At 34.9% G+C, this 19,132-nt stretch overlaps 1 protein-coding gene across 7 annotated transcripts in view; it reads left to right on the forward strand.

The window, feature by feature from the left end:
• Positions 1 to 19,132, forward strand: part of atl (atlastin GTPase) — a 254,971-nt gene that overhangs the window by 79,062 nt on the left and 156,777 nt on the right. For 4 of the 7 annotated variants that reach the window (XM_085807529.1, XM_085807530.1, XM_085807531.1 and 1 more), the window contains one exon: positions 2,334 to 2,405. The exons of 1 other annotated variant lie outside the window; for it this stretch is intronic. In XM_085807529.1, the coding sequence (XP_085663655.1) occupies positions 2,393 to 2,405 (13 nt within the window). In that variant the 5' untranslated portion in view covers positions 2,334 to 2,392. Of the gene's footprint in view, positions 1 to 2,333; positions 2,406 to 19,132 lie in introns of those variants that run through there. 2 more of the 7 variants (XM_085807533.1, XM_085807535.1) reach the window with 2 other exon arrangements.

Consider the following 19,132-nt stretch of genomic DNA (forward strand, 5'->3'; position numbering starts at 1 on the left):
CATCATATACGTAGAAAAACAGTTGAAATACGAAGAAAAAACACAAAGGCTAAAAATTTATTAACGAAGGGAAATCGCCTCCGATAAATCAGTAAAATATAATCTCTTATTAAATTGTGATGACATGTAGCAGTTTTGCAGATATTCAGTCATAGGATAAATACAAGTAAGAAAATAATTATCTTCGGAAGAGGTTATACTGTGAAGGAAACATTTCATTTATATCTGTTTAAGGAAATGAACTATATCAGTCACTTAAAACACCTACTTGATATATGCTTTCAAGAATTCAATATAAATAAGTACACATTATCATATAACTACTCAATGCCTAAATCACCAAATTAAAAAAGAAAATAATCTAAGCACACGTCCTTTTTCTGTGACGTAGCAACTACTCTACTCGCATCTACTTTCTGATAAGGCTCCCTGTCCCCATTTTCAGATAAGCCTCCCTTCCACGGCTGAGCCTTGCTTCTCAGGAGCTCCCTCAACTCCCGCTCCCTGTGCTCCCTGGCTCAGAACTGTCATTTTCCCTCTACTGCCGGCATTCCCCAGCAACACATCCAAAGCCTGTTTCGCTCAATGACGCTGTGCCTAGCAAACGTGAAGGCAGCACTCTTGATTTTCTAGTCTTCCCTACCTCAAAGAAGGCTGTATAGGAAACCAATTAACTTTGATACTATGTGTAATCTCTGAAATAATTTTGACTTTGATTTCTCTTGTCCTTCTTCTTCGTGTTGCATTTTGGATGGCCAGCAATGTATAGGGAGTACGCTTGCGTTATTGTTAGTGTTTTTAATAAAATTATTTGTATTCAAACTTGCGAAAACAAACCTGAAATTAAATTCATTGGAACAGCAAAGTAAGTAAAAATAAATTACATTGTAGAGCTATTAGGTTATTTCGAAGCAGGAGAGATGAAAAAATGAGCAATACCTCCGCCTAGACTCGAACCACGTACCTCCCGAATACGCGCCGAGCGTGCTCACCATTACACCACGAAGCCATTTTAAGAAGGCGGGAGAAATACCTTATATACTCTCCCTTTTAAAAGACGACTGGGGATTAGGGAATCAATCGATAAATCCTGGTGGTGGAGAATCATTATCTACCACCCTTTTTTAGTTCGGGCGCCACTGTAATGTTCCTCCCTTTTATCTATAGTTTTAGTCCAAAAACAGAAACAAGGGTTAATTAAGAAACAAGGGTTTATTCAAGAAGGGTTAATTACCCTTTATTGCTCCAAATAAAGATTTACGGATAGCCCTTTTCTCAGAGCGTGCAACAAAGCCTCCACTTGGGCTTAAACTCAGAAATGTAAGAAATAAGAACTTAACTAATGACTAACTAAAGAGATTTAACCGAAGCTAACGCAATTTGTAAACTAGATAGACCGTAATATTAAATTAGCTAGCGAAGCTATCAAAAGCACGTAACGAGTCGAGCGTTATAACAGCTTAGAGACGTAGCCAAAAAAGGAAATGCGCGCTGTTCCCAAATCACTCGAAGTCAGTGGAACTTCGACTTAAATACTGCTCCTTCTCTTGCATTCTAAATACTCATTCTGGTAAGGAATCGTAATCTGAAGCTAGAAGAGATGGTAAAGTCGTATAAACTTAAAATAACTATTATAAAATTAGGATATACCTTACAACATAGCTGTCAAAGTTCAGGCCATGACATATTGAAGAATCAGCAAAATTTTTATATTTCAATTTTTTAATTAATTGATGATAAAATTTTAAAGAATTTGCGATTTGTTTTGTCATAAAGTTACGACTCCTACTACTTGTAATTTTAGTATGTATAATGTATCATTTGTTTTTTTTGAGTGTGCGTAATATTTCCCGAAATTTGTGTGTTTTTGATATTTTTTCAATAACGGAAGTTATGGCTGAAGCATTTACAATCGATTCCACGATAAGGTAACTTTCCTCATGTGAACTATTTGCTTATTTTGTTTTGATCCAGCCGAAATTTAATCGTACTCTTATTATTTTAGCATTAAGATTACAGACCGGAGATTTCATGTGATTCACGAGTCTGTTAAAAGTATTATTAATACATTCTTCACACTCTCTTAATTCTGAGTTCGGCGAGTACACCAAACCTTTCTTTGTAGTCCTCTTTCCTTCCTATTTTCCACGTGTAATGAATGAGTTGTGTCCAAGAGATATTTTTAAATTCAGCCCTTAGTTCTTTTTACGTTTTCATCTTCTATTAATAGGCGAGGGCTCGAATAGCTGCCAAATAGATTTGTTTGAGGGTATTTCCCCCCCTTCTCTAGCTTGCCTAGTGTTAATAAAAATAATTTTTTCTTTTTATTTTAGATAGCAAACTAAGAACTGGTGTTTCTTGTGAGACTTAAAGCACATGTTTCAGAAAAACCATGAACTTGGAAGGTATGTTTCAGCATTTGTATTTTTAATCAAAACTAGGTTTTGCTGAAATTTAATGATAAAACTTGAAGTGCATTTTGTAGTCTTTCCTTTTTATGCTCTCTTGGTTAATCTTTTGGATCATCTCTAAGACATTGGCTTGCGAGTCTGTTATGCTTCACTTTGTCCGTTAACGGTTTTCAGTGTGTAATTTAATTTCATTTTATGTACTTTTACCCGCTTCTTTCTGCAGCAAAGTCAAATTAATATTTTCTTCCGCGTTAAAAAAATGGGAAATAACATGCCAAATTAAACACAAGCAAACTAGAAAATGTAGACATCCTTTAATCATAATATATAAATTAATTGAGAAAACTGAACTGCACTTTCTCCTTTCACGAGTGGAAGCTGAACTGAACACGTGAAATTGCTCTGCTGTATAGTGTTTATATGGATGTCTGAAGGTAGATAGTTTGTAGTGTTTATGTTGGATGTCTGACAATAGATAGTTTGAAGTGTTTATATAGATGTATGGAGGAAGATAATTAAAATGTTTATGAAAATAATTTTAAGTTCTAAAATGTTTTCGGCATTCTTTTTATTGCGGATGTAAGACAACATTCTTTTGTTGCAGTCATAATATCGCATGTAACTATTAAAACGAGTTTTGATTTGCTGAAAGATAAGACCTTCTTGTAAGTATAATTAAAATATATATTATTATCCACTGTGTAGTTTTAGTAACAATTTGGAACTCGAGTTTTATTAAATAGATGCAATAGATTCTGATTAACAGAACCATCAGTTAATTGCGGCATCTGTTTATTTGCTCGGAAAAATGAACAAAATTTTCTTCTGTTATTTAGGACAATGTATAGGTTAATTCGAGCACTTCCCAGAGAAAGAAACGGCTTCCTTCAGTCATTTGCTATTTTCATTGCTAACGAAAATTTTAATGGCAGAGAGCTAGTACTAATATCCTATTTTCAAAGACTAAAAGAATGCTTTTCCAATTTGTTGTTTTCGAGAAGGATATACTTTCTCAGGATAAAAATTTCCTTCATCAGTACAATTTAAAAAAATCAAGCCTTCATAACTGCTGCGTCATTTCCACTAGGTATAGTATAGCTAATCATGCATGTGTTTACCTATAGTACTAAAAATTATTAAGCGAAAGGAAATTAAAAATTGCAATTCATGCTTGAAACAGGTAGTAATGTTTAAAGTATTAGTCATGATTATAGTATTTTATTTCTTAGTATTTTCCTTATACGAGGAAAGTTTCGACTAATAAGTTGTTCTTCATCCTAAGTCTTTTTTTAGAGGGACCTCTACAACCAAATATGTAAAACTGATGCTGAAAATAGTTTTCAGAATTATATAACTGAAACCAGTCGTACCTAATGAAAAGGAAAGCAATTTAGTACTAAATTAAATTTTTTTAATTACAAAATTTTGTACCATCTTAACTTTTTTGAATTTTGAATTTAAATTTTCGTTTTTGAAATCAGCACTTCTGAATTAATCCTTTCTAATATAAAAGGCGTTTTTAGAAATTTATTTTAGAACTTGAATATGCATAGCTATCTATAACAGTATTTGTATATGATCCCCAACATTTTTATTTAATAATTTATTAAGAAATTTAATTTGCATAAGAATTTTTAGGGGGGGGGGTAATAATTTGGCTATGTAAAATTGTTTTCTCACTGACTCTCCTCCTTATAGAGCTTATTTAAATATTTATGCTTCGAATATTTTTATTAAAAGCTATAAATATACCAAAATTTTACTAGATTGGACATTAACCTTATGTAATTCATTTCGTAATTCCGAATCGTGGGTCACCAACCAACCATTCAGGAGACGTTTTATCCCCCAGTGTTTTTGGAATAATATCTGTATTATGTATAATACTTTTATTTTTTGTAAATATTTGTTTGTTTCTTTGTATTTTGTGTTATATTTTTCATTTATTATTATTTGTTTTGCGTCCTATTTTATTGTAATTTTATGCGTATTTATTGTACTTCTTGAGTATTTTTATGTAGCTTCTAATTTGCGGGAATTTGTAAAGGGGGCTATTCCTAAAGTTTCGTGAACTATTAGGTGTCTGGATTAGACGTGAGCAGAACCGCCTTTTTATGAGATCAGATCAAAACTTCGCTTACAGAACTAAATCGGTTCTTTTCTATGACTCACTAGCATTAACATTGATGAGTAAGATCGGGAATGAGAAGAGAATCAAGAGCGGTGTGCTAGATAAAGTGAAGAGCAGAAAATATCGAACGAGCTGTGGGATCGGGAGATTTGCTAATTCCCTGGACTGATTTCTTTCAGCTGTAGTTTTGAGATTCCCTAAAACTTTTTTTTTTTTTTTTTTTAGAACTAACAATAAAATTCTGGAATAAAAACAGTCACAAAATTTGGGTATTTTAGCATAGGAGGAGAGCAAGCTCTTTTCCTCTAAATTGAGACTTAAACTTTCCTGGCATACTTCCAACAAAAGCTTTTGGTTTAGTGAACTCTAAAGGAGCTACCTCTTCGTTTTGTCGAATCACCGCGCGTCATTCAGTAAAGAGAATCAGTTCTTTGTATCAGTTTGCGAGTGAATCTCATCTAAATCATAAGGAGATTTGGTGCGGATTCCGTTTTGAAAACAGTCTTCACACTTTTGGCATCATTTCAAGAGATTTACTAGCCCAGAAGCGCAAGTTACAGACAATTTTCAGAAAGTTGGGGGTAGGAGTGAATGTAGCAGCTCTCGCTTCTTGCATCTTCTAAACGTCCGTCATCTTAACCCTTTCTGGCACGCTACCTTGTAAAATTGAAGTTAAAAAAAAAAAAAAAAAAAAAAAAACGTAGGCAGTCTAATTAGGCCTAGAGGAGTACACAAGTAAAATTTTGTGAAGATAGCACTTATCGTTTTAATTCTGTGGGTGTGCCTAAAGTGGGCACACTGATTGAATAGAGCTTCGAATTGTGTGTGTGTGATTATAGCAAAGCCTCGAGGGCTATCTGCCTAAGAGGAGGGATGCCTTTGTGGAGGACTTTCTAAGGGAAACTGGCTCGTATACACGTTACACATGGGGAAAACCACGAAAACGCCCATGCAGCCAGCCCGTTCGCGGGATTCGAACCTCGGACCGAACTACCAGTGTTCAGCGACTTTACCGCTCGGCCGCTGGTGGGCCCGAATAGAGCTTCGAAAAGAGTGTTGAAACGAGCATTGTTGTCAATGAATTGACCGATGAGATGCGGAGAAACAAAGAATACTGACTCTCAGTTGTCCTAGATTATCGGTGAGCCCGATCTGGGCACACCTAGGATTCGCCGTTTGATTTTAGGCGAGATTTCATGGTAAAAATTTAAAACTAATATAGAATAAGGAGATTAGCATACATCCAAAAAATAACAGAAATTTCTTTTCAAACAATTCCTTTTATGAATCCAATGAGGGTCTTTTTTGAGAATTGCTGCCTGCAAAATTTATGGCATAGTAATTTCCATTTACAGTTTGTTTTTGTGAAACCCTTTGTTGCAGTACTATTTCTCGGATATTAAGAAACAGAATTAACAATAATTTCTTTCAAGAGCTTGGAACCCCAAAATTTTTCGGGAGGAGCTGGGTCGCTTGTGTTAGTTGTACGCTGGATTGCTGCTGTGTTTTGAGATTATAATGTTTGATCCTTGACTCGTCAGGCAATCGGAGATAAAGCTGATTTTCTTTAAGAACTCGATATCTTTTTTGCTCATTGAAGAAATTCCTTGCAGTATTGAATGGAGGTTTTTTTTTTTTTTTTTTTTTTTTTTTTTTCTTTAGTCTATGAACATATAGCATCCATCTTGCACAAACACGATCCATTCTCAAGTGCTTTTTAACAATCCTGACATTTTGCTTCCATCAATATTTAGCTGACAATTCACGAATCGATAAATGTCTCCTTTGAATAGTATCTCTGGTTTCCCGCTATTTTCGTCGAATGTAAATATTGGACGTGCCCCTCAATCCATCCTTCACACTGCTTTTTTAAAAGGCTTCCATCTCAAGAAATAGGCCAGTCTGCACATTTCTTCTTCACAGCATGTTATTTTGATCATCTCTAATGTCTACTGGCAACTTTTGCATAACTTGACACAAAATTCAATAGCAGTCCTTTTTTTCCTTATAATAAGCAAGCACCTCTTTATTGGCTTTATTCATACTGACAAAATACATCTTCACTGATGATAGTTCCAGAATATATTCGGTCGAAACGGCGCTGTGTTGCCAGTTTAGGGACTTTCAGGACAGTCTTCTTATTATTTTATTGGTGTATTACTTTGTAATATCTGTGGTTCTGAATACATACTGTTGTGTTTTTTTTTCTTTTCTCACACCAGTTGTTACATTATTTTCTTCCTTCATGTTCGTACGGGGTTCGTGTGGATTTGGAGTGAATAACGACGACACTTGTTGAAGTATCGAAACACACTTTATTTAGCCAATATTAATCAGGAAAGCTCCAAAATCACTTTTACAGTCGTCGAACTGTTATAAACATGCTGACACGTTCAGCGACACAATCTTCACACTGTCAGGCAACAACGGTGGAGACAGCTTCGCTGCAAAGCACCAGAGTACAGCTCCCGACTCTGCTCGATCGTTCTTGGAACTCCACGTACTCTCAAGACTCTCCACGCTACAATTCGCGATGCACTCGACGACACACAGAGCACAGCTCCTGACTCTTCGGTTCAGTCGTTCCCGGAGCTTAACACACTCTCTCGACGATGCACTAACCTCGATACACTAAAGAGGCTCTTCGATGCACTCGACTACCAACTCTGCGCTAGACTTCGAGACACTTGCTCGATGACTATCAGCTCGCTAGACGAGGCACATTCTAAGACAAAACTCGACGATGCACTAACTCGCGATACACTAAAAGACTCTCTCGATGCACTCGGCACTCGCTGGCCGGCTGTCAACTCGATCGTCTCCGCACGGACTAACTAGATGAGACACACTCGATACTAACTAACTCTCCGCGTATCAGCAGGGTTTATATAGCTTTTGGCTGGTGTTCGAGAACATTCTGGGCTAAAGCGGTAAGAATTCGTTCCAAAAGGTTCTCCATCCGTCCATGGCATATCGCCAAATGTAGCAACCCTGCCTTATCTTGCCATTTTATGCAATCCTAAAACTGCTTTGCGGGGAAACCATCTTACCGCGCCTGGACATTTCGTAACAATACACATTAGAATTGTCGAAAGAGCTTAAGTACAACCGGTGGTTAGAAGATTAATACAGCGCCCTGGGAATAAAAGTTGGTTGGTTAATTGATTAAAGCAAACTTCATGAGGGTCTAAGAAAGGAATATTTCCGTGGAAGCAGATTTTCTAACAGACACTGGTGGATATTTATGGAAAATGGAGATTCAGTTAGGTTTGTTTCTAGCGTATTTGCAGGCCGAGGTTCTGCTGAGTTTTAATTAACTCAGTATTTAAACTTTTCCTGGGTGTGTTTGGAGGGTCGACGTCCTGAATTCCACACGCAATAATAATTTCGGCACCAATGAGATGAGCACCTCCATTTATTGAATACATGATCTTAACTTCCACAAATCTTTGTAACATTCAGTACTGCTATAGCAGCCGATCACGTATAACTAAGTCGTTTATACTGAGGCCATTATTCATCGCTATAGCGTAAAAAATCTTTTCTGGCGAACAGCCTTTGCCATTTTATTTTTCATCATAGCGTAACTACCAATTCGTGACAGCCTGAGATTGGCTTATGTTGTCATGCTACAAACGGTTTTCTCAACGTTGCAAAAGGATTACCAAACATCTTACATTGGGATGAAGAATGCTTCATACAGTTTTAGAAATGTAGGTCAAAAATAAAATTTTAAATAGCATTATGATTAATGCCAAATTAAAAATTAAATTTTATAAACGCAGTGATACTAATAACTTTAACAAAGAGCTCAAGTATATAAATAAATACTAAAATTCAATAGCCATAAATGTAGACAATGGAGACAGTTTTGCAATAGGGCGGGATTTTAGTTCGGCAGCTGATGCCTTTGGTTTTACTAGCCGAACATTGCCATCGGCATCTGGATACACTTCATTATTTCTACCAAGCTTCCGTTTCAAAGGTGCCAAATTTTTCTTCTCTTATTAAAAATAGTTTACCTTAAAATTTACCCATTTGGTCTTTGTTGTACTTGTAAGAGATAATTTGGAGAGTAGTATTTCCAAAGTCTTTGTAAAAGAGGTTGAATTAATGTACGAAAAAATTTAAAAGTTATCGCGTCGTTATTATGTAGCATACTTCTTAAGTTAAAATTTGTTGGTCAACCAGACTTCTTTCAAGATGAGCTTTCATTTGCTTCACGTCAGCCTTTCAGATGCCATCAAAATGAGGTTTTGAAGGCGTGGTAAAATTCCATTTAAAATTCCATTTCACATGCAACGCTCCTTCGCACAGCTGCCGTTAGCAAGGGGAGAAAAAGGAGACATGAAAGAGTTTCGTCTTTAGGACCCGTTCAGAAGACCACAGTCTTCCTTCCCCTTTACACCTAAGCCTCTGTGAACAATCACGTCTCCGAATTGGCAGATTTCTAATACTGTTTACACATTTTTAACGCTGTTTACTGTTGTTAATTTTGTAATCTGTACTTTCGCAACTGGTACCTGAAATTTCGTAATGGTTCCTAAAAAATATATGCTTTTCCATTATTATTATTATTTTATAAGCTGTTATTTAGTTCACTCTTGGTGCTTGTCGCTATGGTTAAAAGATGGCTATAGATTTTTAAACTGCTTCCCGATAAGATATAGAACTCAAACTTTGTACATACACTGCTTGTGGATGTGGTGTCACGCTTTTGATTTTTAGAGGATTAGATTTTTTTCAAATTTAAAGTTGAAACGACTTTCTGCAAATATTAACAAATAAACTGAGAATCTCAGAATATTACAGTTTGCACCATAACACACTGTGGAGGAAAAAAAAAATTTAATGAAATTTTTAGCGTAATTTTTTTAAAAATATTTTGGGAGAATTTTTGAAAATCGTTCATATTTTTAGACTTTTTGACGCCCATTAGTTTTAAAATTTCATATCTAAAAATATATCGGTTACAAACTTCCGTCATTTTAACAGCTTATAAAACAAACTTTTCGCATTTAAAAAAATGATAAAGGAAATTAATTGGATGATTTTTTTTTTTTTTTACTTTAATGAAAGATATGCAATGAAGCAGAATGGGAAATATTGGTTCTTCTTGGGCATCAATTCGAAACATCGGTTTCAAAGTAATAATCTCATTATACCACACTATTTTTATGACATTATTTATGCTATATAAGTTGTTATTGTTGCCAGTTTTTAGTTCAGCGCGAGACTGGAGATATTTCTGAGTTAACTTTCTCTTAAGATGCGTTTTGCATTCCGTTGTGTTTAACGTTCTTATTAGATTGAAGCATAACTACTGATTATACTTAGTGATATTCTAAACACTTGTACGAGTATTTCTGTGGAAAATTCCAGAACTTTGAAGTGTTCATGTTGATAAAATAAATTTAATTAAGCTATCATCGAATTTGAGTGCAATGACAATCATTTACAAACTATTATCAATCTATTACAAACCCGTACGCATGCAACAATATTATAATTAATTAATGTATTAAAATTGTTTTGAACGTGTTTTACAAACAAAAACAAAAACAGGTAAAGAAAAATTCTGCTTGCGTTTTATGAGTTTTTGCAATTTTTCTGGCATTATAAGGTTTTAATAAAAGGTTTGTAATTTATGTTTATATTTATCAATTGAAAATATAGCACTAGGTATGATTTATATACATATGTGTGTATTGAAATTCAGTAATAAAATTTTAAAGATTTGAAATGATTAAATGTCTATTTAGACAGTTTGTATTCTTTAAACTGCAAATGCAAACTGAGAAACCTTTTGCATTTTTTTCAATAAATCCTTTTACTTAAAGTCCTAAAATATATACAGGTATGGACTATTTTTTTTTTTATTATTTTTACTGCTTACTTAAAATTATATACTTTATAGAAACAAGGATGGGTTTTGCAAAATACTGAAAGGAAAAATTATTTGAAATGAAAATGTGACTGAGATCATATTTGTTTTAAAGATTTTAGATAAAAGTTTTTTTTTTTTTTTTTCCTCCTCAGAAACTAATTCATTAATTGCAAAATCATTCCTGGAAGTTATTAAGAACACTAATAAATACAATAAAAAACTGGGGGGAGATATTGAAAATTGTAGGAGAAGAAAGACATTTTAATTGTAAAAGTTTTATTCAAAAATTTAAATTTAAAAAAATACTAGCAAAAACTTTTTTTCAGCTTAAAATTATTTTGTCTCACAAAACCATTTAATAATATTCATAAAAAGTAGATGAAAATGCTTAAATTAAAAAAAAAAAAAATCATTAAAAAGGTACCGAGTCCCTTGTTGCGTTGAAGCCGATATGCACGTTGGTTTTAATTTGAACGATATTTCTGGAATACCTAGCATCAGATAACTTTGTCCGTGTTTGTCTATAATTTCCGTATCTTGTACAGTTCTATCTAATTTTTGGGGGCATGCTATCACATCCCCAGACATCTATCAGCGCGATTGTTTCGCTGACAGTCCAGCGAGCAGTAACTAAAATTAAGTGAACCGCGTAGTATAGTACGAAAAATCTCCCCATTTGCTCTGCTCCCGAGAGGTAAGGAACATTCAACCAAGTTCTACCTCCAATTCGGCGAGGCAGTTAATGCTTGTCCCATGTGAACGGGACACGTTGGAAGAACCGGTTTTCGCTACCGGTTGAATCTGCTCTTGTGAACGGGGCTATATTGCCTTCCTCAGGATATAAGGTATTTCTCCCGGCTTCTGAGCATGTCTTCGTAGTGTAGTGGTCAGCACGCTGGGTGCGTGTTCCAGAGGTCCGTGATTCGAGTCCCGGTGGAGGCGTTGCTCATTTTTCACTTCAGCTTCGAAATAACCTACAATCGAAGATTTTAATAGAGTAACTTCAAATGGTAAATTTTTTATTTTCCCCCTATCTAATTCTTTAAGAAATCCAAAAATATCATCTGCTGTATCTACTGAATGAATACTTTGCAACCAGTCCTGGCAAATATTGCATTTTATCACCCTTAATTTTTTCATGGCATCATAACCTGAAACGTAAACTAGCACTGCTAAAATATCAGAAGAAATATTTTCTATAAAAAATCATTAATTAGTAAATTTGAATACTCATTAATATTTGCAAAAGTAAAGATAGAATCCTTATCATAATCTGGTAAAAGGGACATTCATATCTGATGATGAAATTATAATATTGTTTTTAAAACGAAGCTTCTTCTCACTTTCTAATAATTGTAGGTCATTTCTTTAATAATTTGAACCTGACATTTGCGGCTACATTCCAAAATGTGATTCAGGAGTATCAGTTTGAAATTTTCCTAACAAAAAATTGTTGCGTGCGTACGGGTTCGTTACGAAATGAATGCACAAGTCGATGAAATATGAACAAAATTTATTATTATAACAACAAATATGATTAAATGTCCTCAAATAATCGTGCAGTATCACACTATATCACAATAGTTATCTTTTAACTACTCAAACGTTCAAAAGAACTTAATTCAAAACAGCTAAAGAAAGCTAATCCGCGAATTCGCTACAATCAACAAGAGCAGTTTTCTAAACAACAACAAACTAAGTAACTACCACGAACTGAGAGGTTTTCCTCCTTTTATAAGATTTTTAAAATCGCGTGCGAGAATTTTCTAGTACTTTCTCGAAATCAAAAAGAGGTATTTATTAAATGTTAAATGCACGCGCTCTTGTATTTTCAATTTTCCGGCTTAGCTTTCTTTTAATATTCGGCACGCGCTGCACTGCGCGGGAAGTAAAACCATTTAATTTACAATTCAACTAACGTTAATTATTTAAATGCCAAATCCGTAACACTGCCCCCTTCCCAAGGACTGCACGTCCCGGGCAGTACAATCCCTGGACAGGAAGCCAAACTTACAACAGTGGCATAAATGCAATAATAAGCATTACTTACAATAATAAACAACATGAACAATAAATGCAATAAATAAAACAAATCAAATGCTATCAAATGCAAATCAAATCAAATACTAAATACACATTTAGAAGCAAAAAGGACCATGGTCTTACACTATCTACAATTATTTACATTACGTACTATAAATGCAATAATAATAACTGGCATAAATGCAATAATAAGCATTACTTACAATAATAAACAACATGAACAATAAATGCAATAAATAAAACAAATCAAATGCTATCAAATACAAATCAAATCAAATACTAAATGCATATTTAGAAGCAAAAAGGACCATGGTCTTACACTATCTACAATTATTTACACTACGTACTATGGCCATAGTAATGAGCTAACCTGTCGTAATGAACGACTTTAAGTTTAGAGTTCGAAGACTTACGGATCCGAACCACGACGTCATTCAGCCTGTTTAGGACTGTGTGGTGACCATCCCAAGGTGACTGTAATTTAGGCCTGAGTCCTTTTCGTTGAATCGGGTTCCACAACCATACCTTGTCTCCTTTGTTGGATCTATGTCCAGTAGCTCTCGTGTTGTATCTGGTCTTCACTTTCTCCGTTGCCAAGTTCACTCGCTTTCGTGCGGAACGGTGCATCACTTCAAAACGGGCCTGGACATCTTGGATGTGTTCCTCAGACGCAGTATGAAGGGTAACATAGGATGGCGTCCAAATATGTTTATCTTTAAACAGTTCAGCTAAATCTTTCCTAAAGTTGGTAACAGCTCCTGTGTCAATGATCATATTGCAAGGAACTCCATCGGTATGCCCATTGATGGACAGTCCGTTACTGTTGCCACTCACTGTATAAATTTTAAGCGCTTTAAAACAAGGTTTTTCATTATCTGGCAACCTCCGTTCCTCGATATGGTCACTAATTTGTTTACTGCGTTGTTGCTGGGAAATGGTCTTATTTTCCGTACCTCTTGGTGTTCTGCAGTTTATTCGTATGTGGCCTTCAAATCCGCAGTTCCAGCGCTTTAGAACGTGTTTCTTTTCACTTCTGTTTCGTCTCAAGCCACTGACTTGTCTGGTAAAATCATCTGTTTTATATTCCGTACCCTGGGGTGTTCTGCAATTCCGTCTTAGGTGACCTTCACTACCACATCTCCAACACCTTAGAGCCACTTTCTTCTCGCTCCTACTCCATATCAAAGCGTCGACTTGTCTGGCTAAATCATCTAAACGAGCCATCAGTTGATCCACTGGCTCATGGACTCGCACAGCTCTAACTGGGTAGCGATCTCTACTAGTTGCTCGCTGGGCTGCCTCGAACTTCATGGCGTACAACAGATCGCTTTTTATGTCCTTTACATCTGCCATTCGAAAAGCTTTCTGTATTTCAGGATCCCGGATGCCATCGATGAAATATTGCAGCGAGAGGATTTCTCTTGTTTCTGTCGGGCACTCCGAAAAGGCGTGATGTGACAGCCTTTCAACATCCGTGGGGATGTCCTGAATTTTGTCGGTGGGCTTCTGTTGACGGGATTTTAGTTGAAGCCTGCTGTAGCCTTTCAAACACTTTTCCCCAAAGCGCAGCTCCAATGCGCCGGATAGAGCTTCAAAGTCTAATCTCTGATTTTCGGGAAGAGTCTGCAGGATATCCGCTGCATCTGCTCTCAGAGATGTGGCGAGATGACAGGCCTTAGCTTGGGAATCCCATCCATTCGCATCCGCAACTATAGAAAATTGGGTCTTATACACTTGCCAGGATGTCTTCCCATCATATGTGGATAGCTTTAGAGATGGACGAGCAAGCATCGGTAGAAATTTAAAACTATCCGGATTGCTCCCTGCCGTCGCTACGAATTTCTTTAAATCATCAACTTCTTTGGTGACCGCAGAAACTCTATCATTAATTTGCTAATTATCATTAATTAACCCTTTCTCCTAGCCCACTAACAAACACATCGTTTTTAGCATGTTCTGTGTTCGTAAGCACACGGTATGGCGAGTGATCGTAACTCTGCCCGTATACACATTTTTTTCCCCTCGTGCTCTTTTCGATTTAAAAAAATACATGCTTGCTCTGTAAAGTGGCTTAGAATTTAAATGGTTTTCGATGTTGTTTTTAACATATCATAATCTTTATCGAAAGGATTATCAGGAGCCAGCAGTTTTTTTAAAGATTATACGTTTTCCCGGACAAACTAGAAATGAGTTCTTTTCCACGTTTATCGCGTGAAACATTTTGTGTACTTACATAACTTTCAGATCTTTCCAAAAATGCATTAAATTGTTCTTCGTGTTCGTTATATTTTTCGAACTGAATGGAGAGTTTCGAATGATCAGTTTTTGGAGTAATAAACTAAAGTAAGTTTATCCATTAGAGCTTTATTTTGCTGTATCAGTTCAGTTACGAGGTGCTACATATTTAATTCCTAATAAAAATGATTATAAAACTTAATAAATCAATTATTAAAATTGATTACAAAACTTATCCTTTAAGCTGTTTTCTGGAAATTCCTACCGCAAACGAAAGTGAATATCCGATAGCTGAAAAGCTCTTCCCGTTCGCTGTTATTTTTATTGCTTCATTTTTCCGCAACCATCGTCTCCAGTTTGTCGTGTTGTCATCATATATTCATTGTACAAGACACTTTATATAAAAAAAAAAACCCATTTTCCACATAAATGCTTACAACTTCATGACCATTTTCCATAGTCTCGTGCCCAGGTCACACTCGCTTGGCGCGTGCCGGTTCTGCGTTCGATTGCGATTAAGTCCTGTAATCTTGATACGCCACAGTTTTCCTGTTGTTGATAAAGATTTCTAAGGACTGATTGTAATTCCATGCTCATAGACTTATAAAAAGAAGTATGTGTCATAAGTAACAGGGTCTATGCTTTGGAAAAAAAAAAAAAAAAAAGAAGTTACTTCATGTTGTAAATATTGCATGAAATTCACTAAAGGAACTTGATTGTTTACATACTCTGAGGTAATTAAAATAATTAATTACCAGCACCGAAATAAATACAATCAAATGCAAGCTGTAAGTTACTTGATCAAGAAGTAGAAGGATATATTAATCCAATGATCCTAGCTGCACAAAATTAATTACTAATTTAAAGTCAATCCTTCGAAATGTAAATTTTTCGTTCGAAAGCCTGTGTGTACTTTCTGTAGTCCTGTAATGTCACTTTCTAAAGACAAATTCCTCCAGATGGCCCTATAAGAACAAATCCAAAGGTATCAGATCTGATGATCGTGGTGGCCATAAAACGGATTTCCTACATCCAATCCAGCAGATCAAGGAAGGGCAATTTACGGAGTTCATAGGCAATTACGCCTTTACCTCCACATCTTCAAAGGAATTTACATCATCAAAAAGAGGGGATAGTCTAATAGGGTAAAAATTTTGAGAAGCCGAATGACTTGGAATAAGTGCCTTCACACTGAGGCAAGAAAAAAAAAGGCAAAAAACTCAGAAGGTCTTAATTTTGTGCCGAAAAAGAGCCAAAGTAATTTAGATAGGGGCAGTCATTAAAAAATTTTGACTAGATAAATAAAAGGTGAAGTTTCTTTGAACCTTGATAATCGCGTTTTGCATACCTCAGAAGCGAAGAATACCATGGAGGTAGGAAAGGAAGGAGGGGCCAGTCGGCACTAGAAGTGAAGCGCTACTTTGAAGCTTGGGTCACCAGATGGGGTGTTCTTTGTTTACATTCAGAAGCTCGCTTGACACGGTTCTGATAGTATTTCGACACACGACAGTTCCATACAAATCGAAAAAGGGACACTTTCGCATGAAAGAAACATTCATAGTGTGATGGATAATAGCAATTTGTATAGTTTAGTGACATTTACGCAAAAATCACATCTTGGTTATTTTTCGATAACTAACAACAGCGCAATTTTGATTATGAATTTGTTTTATAAAATTCTAAGCTGTTGAACTACAAAAATATAGATTTTAAGAAAAATGTTATGCTTAAAGAATGAAAAATGCCTTACGGTACATTTAAAATTGTATACGTCTTTCGATACCCTTGATAGAGTATTCGCTACTTTTATTTTATTTTCCAAACGCCAAAATGTTTTAAATAAAACAATTTTTTTTTCACATCCATATATTATTGTTGCATATTATTGCAAAAAGCATGTATCTAATTATTAAATGTATCTAATTTATAATGATTATAAATGTTATCTAAATATATAATAACCTTAATATTGAATTGTAAACATAAATTGAAATCCTGTTGACAAATACGTTATAAAACTATTTAAGCAAGAATTGTTCGTATTGGAAAGCAATCTGTTAAAAGGTATTGTAAAGCAAATGCTATGAGATGCGCACTTAAGAAAGTAATAAAGAGTTTTGGAATATGTATTGTTGAAATGAAGGGTAAAAAAAAATCTGATAAGTATAATTAAAAGAATTATTCCCCTTACATTTTATAATAACTCAGTTACAAGTTTTAAATAATACTTAAAAAAAAAAAAAAAAATTATTTTATTCCCTTTCAGAAATGTTCAGAGAAAGTCAAGTACTATTTAAAGTATTTCGCTAATTCCTAATAATTTTCTAGTTTAAAATGAACTGAATAGAGCATTAATTATAAATTGACTTACATTTTTCGATTTAAAAGATGCCTCAGAAGCCAAAAAATCATGTCATATTTAAGAAAGTATTAGGAAGAAGCTCTAGAAATAGAAAAGAAATAATGCATAGTTTTAATATTAATAATACAATAAACTTTGATCTTAATTTTTGTACCTTAACCGAATAAAATAGAATTACTTTAATTTTTTTTTCTAATTTAATTAACGAAAACTTGTGAAAATATTTCATTCAAATTAAACCATTCTGAGAAAACCGTCCTGTGAAAAGTATAGCATTTAATTCCGTTCAGAATGAAATGTTGTTTAAAAATATGCTGTTTTCATATACTTAGGACGCTGAAGTGTTGTAGAAAAAGAAAATATATACATTTATATGTATATTTACGACGTAATTACAAAATATTTACATCCGAACGCGTCAATGGCAGTATCTAGAAAAGGGGGGGTACATTCTATCATCGTATTACTGTACCATACTAGTGCTTAAAAATTCAATCCGAATATTTATGATGAAGTGATTTCAAGGATCAGGCTATATGTTTTTCGTCTACACTTCAGTTTTAGATATAAATTAACAGAGATGTCATTGATGAAATAAACTGCACTTCTGTTGAGTAATACGAAACTGATAAAAGTGCTGTGCGTTTTCAGCTTAGTGTAATGCCTTCAATTTTAATTAAAATGTTATAGCTTTGATTTAACAATTTCGGAAAAGCATATTAATTATTGTTTAAGAATAAGTAAATGATTTTGCAGTCATAATATATGTGAGTACATTTAATGTTATTACCTTGGTAATACTATATGCCAGTGGTTTCCAAACTGTGCGCCGTCTTCACATTTTAAAACTTCATAATTAATTGAACCAAGATATTTGGTCTAATGGAACAAAAAGTGAGAAGCTAATCTAAATTTTTCGTATGGTTTGTTTTTACTGGACCTTGCATAAAACTGAAGCCGCCAGCGCAAAATGTTCTTGCGAATGCGAGACGGCAATGCTGCGTTTACTCGATCGCGTCGTATGATCGCTCTATGCCTGGCGGCAATCTAGTCTGAGAACACGTACAAGGCTAAAACGACCTATTCACGGCTCATTCCGTGAAAAGAAACCATGAACTTTTCTTTGTGTTGTTGCTGAAGTTAGCTCATCATGTTGTGTGATTTGGGCTTGCATGTACCAAATTTCAGAGGACATTTTTCTCTCGAAGTCAAAATATCCACCATTTTCTCTCCGATCGGCTTTCGTGCGATTTATGCTTTCACTGGAACGTCAGTTAAATAAGCAGCAAAAGTTTTAAAATTATGCACATATGCCAAAGATGAAGCAGGTGCCATAGCAGTTGCTTTTCTTCACTTCCCTGTCAGCGAATGAATGAATGCTTTAATTGCTTTTCTCATTCGAGAGTAGGGTGAAATTGAGGTAGCTTGAATTTGCAGTTTCGCCAATAATGCCAAAAAAGGGTATGTGTTCCTACTGGTCATCGAATGATTGACATGATATTAGCAAATTTTTAAATAAAAAGCTGGATGCAATGTAATTGATCGTTTCACACATTTTCTTCGTTCCATTCTCCCTGCTGAAGCATAGTCATATTTCTTAGCGTAATTTTTACAATATGACATTTCGAAATTGTAGAAATATATTGTACGACGGCCGCATACACGTTCTACTGTATCCAGTGTTCTCAACTTAGTTTGACCTGTAGTACAGACACGTTGATATGCCTAGACCGTTCTTGACAGATTTGGACTGTTCTGGAAGATCTTATGGAAAGCATATAAGCAAGCGTTACCTGTTTGATTCAGTCAGTCGATTTATAATCTAAGTCTAGTGAAATTAAACACACCACATCACATAAATGGACAGTTGTATAAAGTAGTTCATGTAGTATAGTTAGTGTTATATTACTTCTTGTTTGTTGTCTCTGATACGTAGTTTTGCGATTTTTTGCTCTTGTAATCTTCAATAATGGACCGATTTTTGAACAGTAGTAAACATAATAGTGCAGATAAAGAAAATACGTCTTAAAACAGTGGCATGACTGTGAAGAAAGAAAATACCG

This window comes from Stegodyphus dumicola, chromosome X1 (genome assembly GCF_044657685.1).
Source record: "Stegodyphus dumicola isolate Sdum_Otavi_A_Nest chromosome X1, ASM4465768v1".
Lineage (NCBI taxonomy): Eukaryota > Metazoa > Arthropoda > Arachnida > Araneae > Eresidae > Stegodyphus > Stegodyphus dumicola.